Source organism: Embiotoca jacksoni, unplaced genomic scaffold (genome assembly GCF_022577435.1).
Source record: "Embiotoca jacksoni isolate LCO1_2020_lvr unplaced genomic scaffold, fEmbJac1.0.p SCAF_25, whole genome shotgun sequence".
NCBI lineage: Eukaryota > Metazoa > Chordata > Actinopteri > Embiotocidae > Embiotoca > Embiotoca jacksoni.
In genome coordinates, this window is record NW_027185376.1 from 5,257,767 (window position 1) to 5,271,141 (window position 13,375).

Here is a 13,375-nt window from a genome sequence, read left to right on the forward strand (position 1 = left end):
CGGGTCGGTCCCCCCCCCCCCCCCCGCTCCCTCTCCGTAGGTATGTACAGCTCCGGCGGAGTCCAACTACGGTGCGTCTTCCGTGTCACAAACAGAACTAACGCTGGGATCTTTAAGGCAGTTTTTGGGGGAGAGGCTTAACAAGTGTAATTATGAGACGACTTGAGGATTTTTTTTTAAATTTTTTTTTAAAATGTATTTATTTATTTATTTTTTGGGTCTGTTGCGCACAGAGCCATGCAGCTTGCAGAAGGCGCGGAACGCAGCGGGGGTAGTGGCTGTTAAATCTAAAGTAGGCTACCAACGTGCTCTCTAACCGCAGAGCAGATAAATGCCGGCTCATTTAGCAGCTTTTCTGTCTTTTGCGTTACTCCAGCGGATGAGAGAAGCCCGGGAAAAGGGGCGCCCCCGTGACAGGAGGAGGGTTGGATTCTCCCCGGCTGGTGACCTCCTGCTCAGGGGGACAAATCCTCCCCAGCGCCCGGCGTCACCTGCCTGACTCCCGGCTGACAGCGGCTGAGCCCGCCGATGCGTCCGGCAGCCCCCGATGCTCGGCAGTGCTCCGGAGCTTTCCGGTCGGTGGGAGAGGCTCGAGCCGCGGCCGCGCGCTAGGATGCTGCGCCAGGTGTTGCACGCGGGCCTGAGGACCTCCTTCCACGCGCTGGGCCGGTTCGTGGCGAGCCACCCGGTGTTCTTCGCCTCGGCGCCCGTGCTGCTCTCCATCCTGCTGGGGGCCAGCTTCAGCAGGTACCGCGTGGAGGAGGACGTGGAGAGCCTGCTCGCGCCCAAACACAGCCTGGCCAAGATCGAGGGCAACCTGGTGGACAGCCTGTTCCCCGTGAACCGCTCCAAGCACGCGCTCTACTCCGACCTGCAGACGCCGGGCCGCTACGGGCGCGTGATCGTCACCACCCGGAAGGGGAGTGTGCTGGACCCGCTTCACCTGGACACCGTACTGAAGGTAGACGCGCGCGCGCGCAACGCGTGACACATTCGGAATAATCACTTCTCCGAAGAATTGTTGTGAAGTTAACGAGCACGACTGCAGATTTTTTTACTCACAAGTTACCTCATAAATGAAAAATTTAAAAAGAAAAAAATTTAAAAAAAAAAAAACGAACGAACGGAAAGTGCGTAAAAGTAACGTCATGATCAAATAAAACTGATTTTAAAAAAAACAACAAAGAAAGGCAAATAAGCAGATGAAAAATACATATTTATTGGAGGGAGTCTACTTGAGGAATGACCTCATACCAGTAGGACATTTGAAAGATGACCTGTAATCTTTAAGAGGTCTTTTTTGTTTTTTTTAGTGCACACACACACACACACACACACACACGCAATAAGTGATTCAAGGACTCAGTGAAGCCCCCGGGGCAAAATGGCAACTAAAAACACAACACTTGAAAGGTAGAATATTTTCCTATTGGGTGCCCTTTAAATCACAGTAAATTCATCACAGAAAGAGGCAGCGGTGCATCTGCAGGATTTAGCATTCAAAAGAAAGAAAGAAAGAAAGAAAGAAAGAAAGACAGAAAAACACACTGAGGTAAAGGTCAGCATCCGCAGGTCAGTGCACATATGCAGGCTGTCGTCATTCTCAGTGATTGATGGACATTAACGAAGCAGAGCATCTTAATTACAGAGTACCTCTGTCTCTATGTTGATACACCTTAAGTGGAGTTAGGAGCATTAGGTTGACTCCCCTGGAGCAATCAGCCAAATGATTTCACCAAGTTACGGAGCCCTAATCGGAGTTTGCAGACCAGGCATGGAGTTGTATTATTTAGGCTGTGTTTGTAAATGCTGCCGGTCCATGAATGTTTCTGTGTTGGGGGGGGGGTTTGTCAAACATTGTTGTTGTGACCCACTTTACTGTAACACAGCCTATGGAGGACTGCTACATTTAGCGACAGGCTCGGTCCAGGGATCTGCATCATTTACTGGCAACAGGCTGCGGGAGAGAAACAGCTTCGCGCATTAAAAGAGAAGGGGGTTGTGAAAGGAGAAATCCACTGTTGCGTAATCTCGCACGGTTACGTATCGTGTTTTTTTGTTGTTGTTGTTGTTTTTTTCTCGTTTCCTTACATAGTCTCTCCACCTCCCTTTGGAGGATGAACTTGTTGCATGCAGTAAGCTTTACAGTATGTGTTCGGCTCAGAGAGAGATATCAGTGATCAGAGGGAAGAGGAGGACCAGACAGGATTTTTTTATTTTTTTTTTCCATTTTGAAATAAGTGTAAGAATTGTGAGTCACACTCATTGACTGCATTGTGTTGGAATATTTCAAGTCATGATCTCGTAGATTTCCACTTGTTTAAATGTCTGGTAAGCCACTATGTGAATCTTGCGGTGAGCGAGCCGGTCTGATTGAAACCCCGTGTTTGCAGTATTATGAACTGAATGAGGGTTGTTGGGTGTCGACAGTCCCGCGGAAAAAAATGACGAGCAGTCCACAGTTCGGCTCCGCATTTTTTTTTTTTTCCATCACCCAGTGTTGATTAATTCACCAGAGAGGGCAGGAGAAAGCTATCGCAACAGGATGTCTCTTTTACTGCCAACTGACTGATGTCACACGGGCAGTATGGTATCGGATCCGTGAAAGTCCAAAAACCACAGCTGCAGTTTACTGTTTATCGCCAAATGGGAAAAAAAATAGAGACCGTCGAGATTGTAATTTTAAGCTTTTGTTGGTTTTGTTGGTAGCTCTTTCACTGTCGTAAAAATATTAAGTGTCAGCTCAAACTAGTCCGTTTTAGATGACCTTTCTCTTTGATTCAGAGGAAGTAAAAATAACCTGACCTTTACCCCTGATGTTTCAAGCACCATCTCCATCTTATAGATTTCCATTGCTGCAAATGTGTTGGTATCATGTGACGCTGTATCCAATTAAATAAAGAAATAAATACACCACCCGCAACAGCAGGGACTCAGAAATGATAAACTAACCACCATTTTTTTTTTTTTTTGCTATGACAACTGCTATCCAACACTTTAGTCCAGTCTCTACAAATATGGGATGGATTGGGATGCATTTTGGTACAGACATACATGAAACCCAGAGGATAAAAAAAATAAGGCCTTTCATGGTCCTACTACGTTTTATCTATTGGCAACAGTTGGGTAAAAGTAATGACATATCCAGTAAAATATCTCTACATCTACCGGTTGATTTGCACACAAATTGGTGCCGATATTCAAGATTTCCAGAGGATGAATCCAAATGATCCTGTAACTTGGCCTCCAGTGCTGCCGTGTGAGTAAATTTCTATGAATGTAGTGTCTGTTCTGACAGTAATAATGACATAATGCAATCATTTGGCAGCAGTGTCTGCATCTTACAATAAATCTTAAAAAAAAAAGGGGATTGGTGCAATGAATTACAAGACCTTTATGAAGAAACATTCCTGCAGACACACTCTCCTTTTTCTCAAGCCAATGCAGCACTCTGAGGTGGGAGACAGCTCTGCCCATGTTCACTGTGGCAGAGACTGGCATCAGGCCTGTTGCTTAGTAACCAGCACTGGTGGATGCTGCCAGTGTTGTCCTCTTGCCATAGAAACGGAGGAGGATTCTGAGACGACCATTGTTACTCTGTTGAGTGAGACGCACTCCCCCGCACATCTCAGCCTCTTTTTCCTGCAAACAAATGGCGGAAGTGGAGGCGAAGGACGAAGGCGAATCAGAAGGAGAACTTTTGCGCTCTCCTACAGTTTATGGTGGATCTCAGTGAAGACACAACTCTTTCTCTCTTGTTTTGTCTGCTCGCAGCTCCACAGGCGGATCTACCAGATGCAGGTGACGGTGCCGGCCACGGGCCTCAACAGCTTCAACTACTCCTTCTCCTACCTCTGTCTCCCCGACGACAAGAACGTCTGCATCATCGATGACATCATCCGCGCCATGGAGGACATCCAGACGGCTCGCGCCTCCAACCGCTCGGTCCCGATCCTGCGCTACCCGATCACGCAGCTGGTAGACGGGCGGCAGGCGTACATCGGCCACCAGCTGGGCGGCGTGCAGGGCTGGGGTCCCGGCGGGGCGGTGCGGGGGTCAGGGGACGGGGGCCCGGGGGGAGGGCGTCCGTTCCGCCAGGGCGCTGCAGCTCACCTACTACCTCCAAGCCCGAGGCAGCCTGATGGACCGGGTGGCCGGCCAGTGGGAAAAGGCCTTCTGCGCCGAGCTGCAGCACTTCGCGGCGTTGCACCCGAAGCTGGGGCTCTACCCTTCCACTTCGTCTTCTCTGAGGACAGACTTTCAGTTCTCCTCCGTGCTGGCGCGACGCCCCCTGTTGGCAAGCTTGGGAGTATGCGGGGTGCTGGCCATCCTCTGCTGCTCCATGAGGGACTGCGTGAGGTCCAAACCCTGGTTGGGACTGCTGGCGCTGCTGTCGATCACACTGTCGGGCCTCACCGCTGCTGGGATACTCAACCTGACCGGGGCCACCTACAACTCCACGTACCTGGGCATCCCGTTCGTCATGCTCGGTAGGTTTAAAGCTCATATTTACACCGATGACATCACAAACTTCACTGAGTCATTGTGAATCCTCCCATTTGTCTGAAAACCGGTCTTTCTGCAACGTTCAGGTCAGACACAGCGACGGTAGTCGAGCGCAGGGAAGTCTTAGCAACGACAACAGCAGATAAAAGCACAGAGGAATCAAAGATAAGTGATGCTAATGCGTGGCAGGTGGGAGCCACGGTGAACGCTGCCATCGCTTTTTTTATCACAGGCTGCCTGTGTTCACCGGCTGCTCTCGGTACCTGTTGTGATGGATTTTGGCAGATGCCCGCCTGAGGCTGAGTGCCTTTTCAAAGTAGACAAATCATCAAAATGACTGGCAAGTAGTAGGGCATGAACTTGACTTACTGACAACACAATTTCTGACTAGGGGCCAAAAACTAAAACTAAACTAAAGGTTTGTAGGGAAAGTTTTTTTTGTTTTTTTTAAGTTGGAGTGGAATCGGGAACAAATCTGCTGAAACCCGAAGAGTTCAAACTAAGTTATATCCTAATAAGTCTTCTAAATTTAATAACAAACTACCTCGGTTATCATTTCCTTCATGTGCACGACACGTGAGCATCGAATGTCTTCCAAAATTGTTTTAAAATTACAGCCATCCAAATGATGAAATACTGTTTTTGATACGACACCAACTACGGTTGAGATGTCTTGAGGTTCAGGCACAAACGCAACTTGATTGTTTTGTATTAGAAATAACTACTTTTTATTAGAGAACCTCGGTAGTCGGTCAATGTTGACTGTTGATAGGACGTGAGAATCAAACAGCAGTCCTCTGTTCTAGAGTCCAACACTTCGTTGTCCCGTCCATCCACCCCGATCTCCTCATCCTCAGGCTTTCAGGTTTTCTAGGAGCACCACTCATCTTCCACCAATGATTTTCAATAGTTTATTAAAATCATTCATCTATGTGCACTGCAGCCACTTCCTGCAATCTGTCATCCACCGATGGTTGAATCTAATCGGTTGTTTGTTTTTTTAAATAGGCTTCGTTGAAGATTTGGTGACTTTGGTGAAGATTTTTCCCAAAATATTCATAGTGATGGCAACATTACCAGCGTTGCCAAGCAGTATCAGCTTACAGCAATTTATTTGTTTCTTTCTCAGATCTTTATTTCCCAAAGTAAGAAAATCCATCAACAGATTAACAAACCGACTGTTTCAACAGTTTAATTTGTTTGCCTTCCGCATCCTTAATTCTGCTGCAGCTTGCACATTAAAAAGGGGACAGTGAAGTTGTATCCGTGTTGGTGTATTCATTTGTTGTTGTTGTTTTTTTTCAATGCTAAAATTGTTTCGTAAATTGGTTTATTTGTTTGGACGCAGATGAAAAAAAAAAAAATAGAAGCAATGAGGAGAAGACGAAACAAAGTGGGGGGGGGGGGAGGAGGAGAGGCTGCAGACTGGAACAGAAAAGACGGAGAGGGGCTCTGAAACATCACTCCAAAGGCAGGCTGAGATCACAGAGTCTCTTAGTAGAAAATGAATTTAAACTGTAGTTGGAAGGGAGACAGGCAGACATACAGACAGACAGGCAGGCAGACAGGTAGACAGGCAGGCAGACAGACAGGGAGGGAGGGAGGAATTTTCAGAATGCAACTGGGCCGACAGAAAATAAAAAGGTGGGAGGAAGTGTGAGGAGAGAGGGAAGGTTGTGGCGGTGCTACAGAAGAAAAGATAGGATTAGGAACAGGGAGGAAAACGCAGGATATTTCAAAGCAGAGACAACATGGAAACGTCTTTCGGGATCAGAAACACGACCCGTTAATATCCTGATCCATTAACTCACCAGCTGTGCGATTGTGTACAAAGGGGGTGGGGGGGGGGGGGGGGAATCCATGATCTTAAAGGATTATTCCGGGTTATTTTCCACCTGTTTCCAATTATTGTGGCTCTTCTTGGGTCGCGCTAACGTCGCTCCAGCTCCGTTGTAGAGATTCGATATAAACGAGGAGCGAATGCCACGAGAATTAAAAAAAAAAAAATTATGTGAATTTTAAACATTTATTTTCAAGTCCGACAGAAAGTAAACACAGAAATCAGCCACCATTTAAGGCCATTTTTGCCACCTGCTTTAGGAGACATCATCATCAGAGACATCTTGCCTGCACTACCTCGGGAGACTTTATGAGGAGGATCTGAAGTCATCAGCGATAATATAACAACCTGCAAAGCACCTGTGTTTTGATAATTGATTCATCAATTTAGGTCAGTTTTGAAAGAAAACACCTGCAGCTCCTCTGATTGACTCATTTTTCTGCTTTTCTCTGTTTTATAATGTTGTGAAGTTAAGTTTCTTTGGACACAACAAAAATATATCTTTATGGGATAATTTTTCACTCTTTTTGTTTGATATTTTATAAGTAGATAACATTGTCAGATGAATGAAAACAAAAAAAAGAGTTGTAATCATTCGCATCGCTAGCTGACTCATCTGAATCCAATTTTTAGGCACCTTTTCATTTATTTTGTTAGGTTTAGGTTTTGTTTACTTTAAGTAGAGAGAAAGATTGCTTCTTTTTTTTTTTTTATTTTTTTTTTTTCATGAACTTGTTTATCTTCCTCAGTAGGATTGTTTGCGTGTTTGTGTGTTTGTGCGTCTTTCCTGCCGTAAACCAACAAACCAAACCCTGATTATTTTTTTTTCAAAGTTTCCCAACAGTCGTGTCAATTACTGAAACCACTCTCAGCCAAAGGAAACATCTTTGTGTTTTTCTTCATGTCTTTGCGCCTGGACCTGTGTGTGTGTGTGTGTGTGTGTGTGTGTGTGTGTGTGTGTGTGTGTGTGTGTGTGTGTGTGCGTGCGTGCGTGCGTGCGCGTAAGTGTGTGTTTGTCTTTGTGTGTCTGTCACGAGCTGGTAAATATGAAAATCCTTTGAATAGTTCTGTCCCCAGCCTCTGTTTTTTGCTCTCATGTTCTCTTGGCAACGTTAACCTCCCCACCTTTTTCTCCGTTAGTCACTGTCTAATTACCTCTCTCTCTCTTAAACACACACACACACACACACACACACATGCACGCAAACGCGCACACGCCACACGCCACAGATCTGCAGACTTTCTCCGTTGCGCCCACGCCTGAAGTGTCGGTGCGTTGCGCCTCTGCTAAGGTGTTAAGTGTTCCGCCGTGGTGAGGTCACTGGAGGGGGAGAGGGGAGGGGTGTGTGTGTGTGTGTGTGTGTGTGTGTGTGTGTGTGTGTGTGTGTGTGCGTGTGTGTCGCCGGTGACTCACGGGTGCCATGGCAACCATGGGTGGAAAAAAAAAAAAAAAATCCATTGAAAACCATCTGCTGCACATATGAGCGTGGACGCGCGTGGACGTTCATGAGTTCACGCACGGACGGAAGCGTAATACCTTCGCATTTAATGCAAACCGGTCACTGATTGGGTCAGTAAAAATAAATATATCTTTTCAACCGTGCAGCCTCTTCATCGAGAGCTGGCTACGAGTTGTGTTCCCGGGTGATGATGCTGCTGCTGCTGCAGCAAACCGGAGTTGTGAACATCACAAGAAAACTGCATTTTCATGGTGTCTCACATGTGCCGTTTCATCCATCTCCACTTCAAACAGGACGGAGGTGCGACTTTATGCAGAGAGGGGAGCAGTTATTACACTTCCTTGTGACAACGCCGGGATTTATCATAATGAATAAATTGAAGCAACCTCGGTGCAATCGCACGGCCTGAAGGGAGAGAAAAACGTGATCGGTCGGAAAGTTTTTGTCACGTGACTCTGTGACTCTGTAGTTGCAAAATCGGTGCTTCTTTTAGCGCTCCGTTTTCGGTGTCCGCCAACTCTTAAGGGAAATATCTGGATATTAAAACTGCGAAATTCTCCTACTACGTTCACAAACCGGTCGTCGCTTGTTTCTTCGTGTTGTTTGGTTCTGAGAAGGGTCGCGTCCAATCAGTTTAAAAGAGCGTTTTTAGTCGAAATAGCTGCTTTCTGCGGCCGAAAACGCAACGTGTGCTAAATCTCTGTGGCTCCGTCGCTACAAAAGAGCCTACGTACGTCGTCGTAATAGAAAAACAGATTATACCGGCGTGTTAAATGGGCCTTTTTAAGCAATGACACATAAATCATCATCGTTGAGTCATGCTGTGCGTGTAAATATTAATAATCCCTTCAAAACCGAAACTATTGTTTCATGGTTTCTTGCCTGTTCTGATTCGACTCACTTCTGTTTGTTTTTGTTTTTTTTCAGGTCACGGGCTCTTCGGCTCCTTCGAGATCCTGTCCTCGTGGAGGCGTACGCGGGAGGACCAGCACGTGAAGGAGCGCGTGGCGAGCGTCTTCGAGGACGTCATGCTGCGTTTCTCCGGCTCCACCATGCTCCACCTGATGACGCTGGGCCTGGCCGCCTCGCCGCTCACCAACATGGAGGCCGTCCGGCTCTTCTGCCGCACCGCCGCGCTGGCCGTCACCATCAGCTACGTTTACATGTTGTCCTTCTACAGCTCCTGTCTGGTGTTCACGGGCTACCTGGAGACCGGCTACCGACACGGCTGCTTCTGCCGGCGGGTCCCCAAACCGGACCGGCTGGACTCCAAACCGGCCTGGTACCGCTGTTTGATGTACACCCGGTACCAGGACGAGGCCCAAGCCGCCAACCCGCCGGAGCACGCGGTCGGTCACACTCACACGCCGAACCCCAGCCTGACGCACCCGCACGCCGCCGCCAACAGCGGCAACCCGGGCGTGCACGGACACGCCCACGTGGCCAACTCCACGCACCCGCACCCTCTCGCGCTCTCCGCGCCGAGCGCGGACCCCCACCCTCAGGACTCGCACCTACTGCTGGGGTGCGTACGCCGTTGCTACGGAGACTGGATCACCAACACTTACGTCAAACCCTTTGTGGTCCTGCTGTACTTGGTTTACATCTCCTTCGGATTGATGGGCTTCTTACAGGTGAGACACACACACACACACACACACACACGCACACACGCACGCACACACACACGCACACGCACACGCACACGCACACACAACGATGTACATAATCAGTATAACAATCTCTGAAACAAATGTTAATGAATTTGGATTTATAAGGGGCCCAAAACTTCCTCATGATGTCGCATCAACCTCTTCAGCGGGCCTGTGAGCTGTGATTACCCATAACACCAAAAATATATATATTTTTTTAATGATGAAATTAATATCTCAAAAGTGCAATGACTGGCTTCGCCATTAGCTGACTGGTATATTCCTGATTATGTTTTGTCTCTACACCCGATGCAAGACGCCCGAGCGTAACGAATGCGTTTCCGTTGTCAACAGGTGACCCAGGGTTCCGACCCCAGCGCCCTGGTTGCCATGGATACAGCAACGGTATTGTACACGCGTGCCCAGCAGCGTTACTTCAGCTCGTACTCCCCCGTGATTGGATTCTACATCTATGAAAGCGCCCCCTACTGGAACGCCTCGGTGCAGCGGGACCTGCTGGAGTACGCCAAAGGCTTCCAGAGGATCAGCTGGCTGGAGGCGTACCTGAGCTACCTGTCGGACCGCAACCAGTCCACCAGCCAGCCGCGGGAGAACTTCACCCGCACGCTGCGGCACGCCTTCCTCCGCGAGGCGCAGTTCGCCCACTTCGCCGACGACATCATATTCGCGGAGCGCGGGCAGGGCGAGGAGCCCGACGTGGCGGCCTCGCGCATCTTCCTGGTCGCCAAGACGACGGAGAACAAGCGCGAGGAGATGTCGGTGCTGCTGGACACGCTGCGGCGCCTGTCGCTGACCTCGCGCGTCCGCTTCCTGATCTTCAACCCCTCCTTCGTGTACCTGGACCGCTACGCCGCGGCGGTCAGCTCCCCCCTGCGGCACTCACTGCTGGCGGTGCTCTTCCTGCTGGGTCTGTCCTCGCTGGCCGTCGTGGAGCCGCTGGTCTCCGTGTGGCTCGGCCTCACCCTGCTCTCCGTCCAGTTCGGCGTGCTGGGCTTCATGACCCTGTGGGGCGTGGAGCTGGACTGCATGTCCGTGCTGTGTCTGATCTCGGCGCTGGGGCACTCGGCGGACTGCAGCGGCCCCCTCCTCTGCGGCTTCGCCTCGGGCCGGGGCGACAGCAGGACTCGCTGGGTGAGAGTGGCGCTCGAGAGGCACGGCGTGCCCTCCCTGCAGACGCTCGTCTGCTACGGCGCCGCCCTGTTGCCCGTGGGCTCCGTACGCTCCAACCTCACGCGCACGCTGTTCCGCTGCCTCACCCTCACGGCCGGCTGCTCGGCCCTGCACACGCTGGCGTTCCTGCCCACCCTCCTCACCTTCCTGCCCCCCTCCAAGAGCGAAGGCGACCGGACCGGAGGGGAGGGCCAGAGGCAGGAGGTGGAGTGCGTCGAGATGAACGACAGCACCCGAGTGGTCGACCAGATCACCACCGTCTGAGCGTAGGATGATGTTGTTGTTGTTTTTTTTCGGCCCCTGTGTTGCCACGGTGACTGCCGGCCGGGAATCAGTTCGTTGCGGGGCGGGCGGGCGGGCGGCCGCTGAGCGTGCTGCTGACGAGAATGCTGATAGTGGCGAAGAGGAGAGGGGAAAAAAAATGGAGGGTGTGACGGAGCAGAGATGGGAAGGAAAATAGGAGTAGGAGCTCACGAGAAAAAACAAGAGCAGGCTGACGAAGACCAGGAGAGAGGAAGACAGGTTTCCAATGCAGCGTATCCATGGTTACCTGCTTGTTGCTAGCGCTGTGTGGCATGCGGATGAGGTTTTCTTCCCCCCAAACAGCCAATCAGAAGTTGAGGATCAAGCCTGGATGCGATGTCATCACAGAGGAAGTGTCACACTTTCTTTCACTGTCTCCGAGACTTGCTTTCTAGGTCCAATCCCGTCGTCTGGCTACCGCTATCTGTTCGCCATATCAAGTTGCACAAAAACAGCTCCAATGACATGAGGCAATCATCTGTATGACCCGAGTATTTCTACTTTGATGCTGGACAAATAAAGTCTAAGGAAACGTGAGCTGAAGGGTTTGTGGTTTGTAGTTTACGGCAGAATTGCGGTAACGTGAATGAGCAGAGAAACTGTTGATTTGAACACTTTTCTGAAGTCTGTGAATCAAATAGGTGTCCAAATGTGGCATTTGAACCGTAACTGCAAATTTGGGCACCAGAACGTCCACAAAATGCTTTTAATTTTCAGTTTTCTTTTTGAAAGATCTCGACGCGGATGCTTCACAAGTTCGATCGCTCAGAGCTGACGTGACGAGGAAAGGTCACACTCTTATTACGCTTTGAGAGCCAATTCATTCAATACAAAACCGTCTCTGCACCTAAACCGGTGTGTTGTTTTTTTTCTTCAGATCTGTACGTGAGTTGAAATGAAAGTGTTAATCTCTTTCAACCCCCCCCCCCTTCCCCGAAGGGAAGCGAGCTTTTTGCTTTTATACTCCTGAATTCATCTTTGGTAGTGGAAGGTGTGTGGGAGTGTTTGCTATTGTTAAATCCGTGCTCCTTTCTGACAAGTGCCTGAATGAAAGTATTGTTGCCGGCGCCTCAACCATCAGTAGGACAAGGACACGAGCTGCCCACCCGGGAGCACCGTGCACGAGCTGGGAGGGAATCGCTAACTGTGACGGCTGCGTCGTCCTTTGTAGAATACGCTACTTACACAATTACAGGGTGCAATATGGTTCTTTCTAAATATAGTCTGTGCTCAAAGCGCCGCTGCTACTTATTCCATAGAAAGAGGTAGACTGTCGGGAAATTATACCTTTGTGGGAATTGCATCTTTGGCGCGGACGTCGTGCTAAACTTAACTAAAAGTAATGGTTCATTTTACAACACAAAACGTCCTTTTTCCTCCAAAACGAACTGCCCATCGGTTCTAATCTAAAATTGAAGACCTCGGGGAAGAGATTCACAGGACTCGGTGAGTCCGCCAGAAACCAACAACACCTCCCACACTCGATTGCGCTGTCAATCCAAATGTGTTTTGTTTTTCCTGCTTCCACTGCAGTTTAATTTATGGAGTAAAGTAGGACACAGTATGGAGCTGCAGAGTTTCATGTCAGAGACAAAGCTGCTCTGGAAATTAAGGGGTTTGCTAAATCAATGTTTTTTAGCCTGCAAGGCATCTGAAAAATATATGATCTGCAGTAAAGTGTGAAATTGAGATATATTTTTCTGCTTTTACAATTAATATGTCTAGTTTTCAGTCACCATCTTAGTTACCGATGTTAGCGTAATATTTGGGCTGGTACTGCTGGCAATTAAAGGTCCCATATAGTAATAAATGACCATTTTTATTTAATTATAAATCAGGTCGAGTTGCTGTATAAATACTGCGAAAGTGTCAAAACTCTCATTCACACGGGCCGGATTCAGCTACTGCACCGTTTGGACGAGTTGTCGGGAATTCCATAAGTTTGTGATGTCACAAACCCCTGCGTATACCAAATGTCCGCCCGTCCTTCTTTTCAAACTTTCCAGCCTTTTTACGTGGAAGAAAACAAAGAGCGCTCATTCGGTCGTGGAGATCGCCAGCTACAAGATCACAGAAAACCTGTGGTTGGCGTCAGCCAATCAGAAGAGAGGGTCGTTAATATCAACCAGTCGTAAAGAAACAGCCTGTTATTGGTAGACATCTTAAGTAAAACTATAGTTACTTGATCTGTACGGTTCTTAAAACCACAAAATGATCTTCTTGTGGATATAAAGACTGCAACTAAAACACCAGAGGTGTAAAAATGTGGGACCTTTAAGGCCTGTGTGCTGCTGCTTGCTCCCTCATTGCACATGGATGAATTATAAATGACCTGAAGACATGGGATCACCAATTTTGTTTTCCCCCCTACATTGTGAGTGGACCGTGAATATCTGCTAAAGTTCATGACAGTCCTTCCACTG

At 48.7% G+C, this 13,375-nt stretch overlaps 1 protein-coding gene across 1 annotated transcript; it reads left to right on the forward strand.

Moving 5' to 3' along the window:
* The first annotated feature begins 51 nt into the window (after positions 1-51).
* On the forward strand, positions 52-11,489 carry ptchd1 (patched domain containing 1). Its single transcript, XM_069159750.1, is given in 5 exon segments — positions 52-961; positions 3,775-4,053; positions 4,055-4,490; positions 8,734-9,440; positions 9,813-11,489. Coding segments are annotated over 5 exon segments (2,937 nt in total). The 5' UTR covers positions 52-547; the 3' UTR covers positions 10,914-11,489.
* Positions 11,490-13,375: the final 1,886 nt, after the last annotated feature.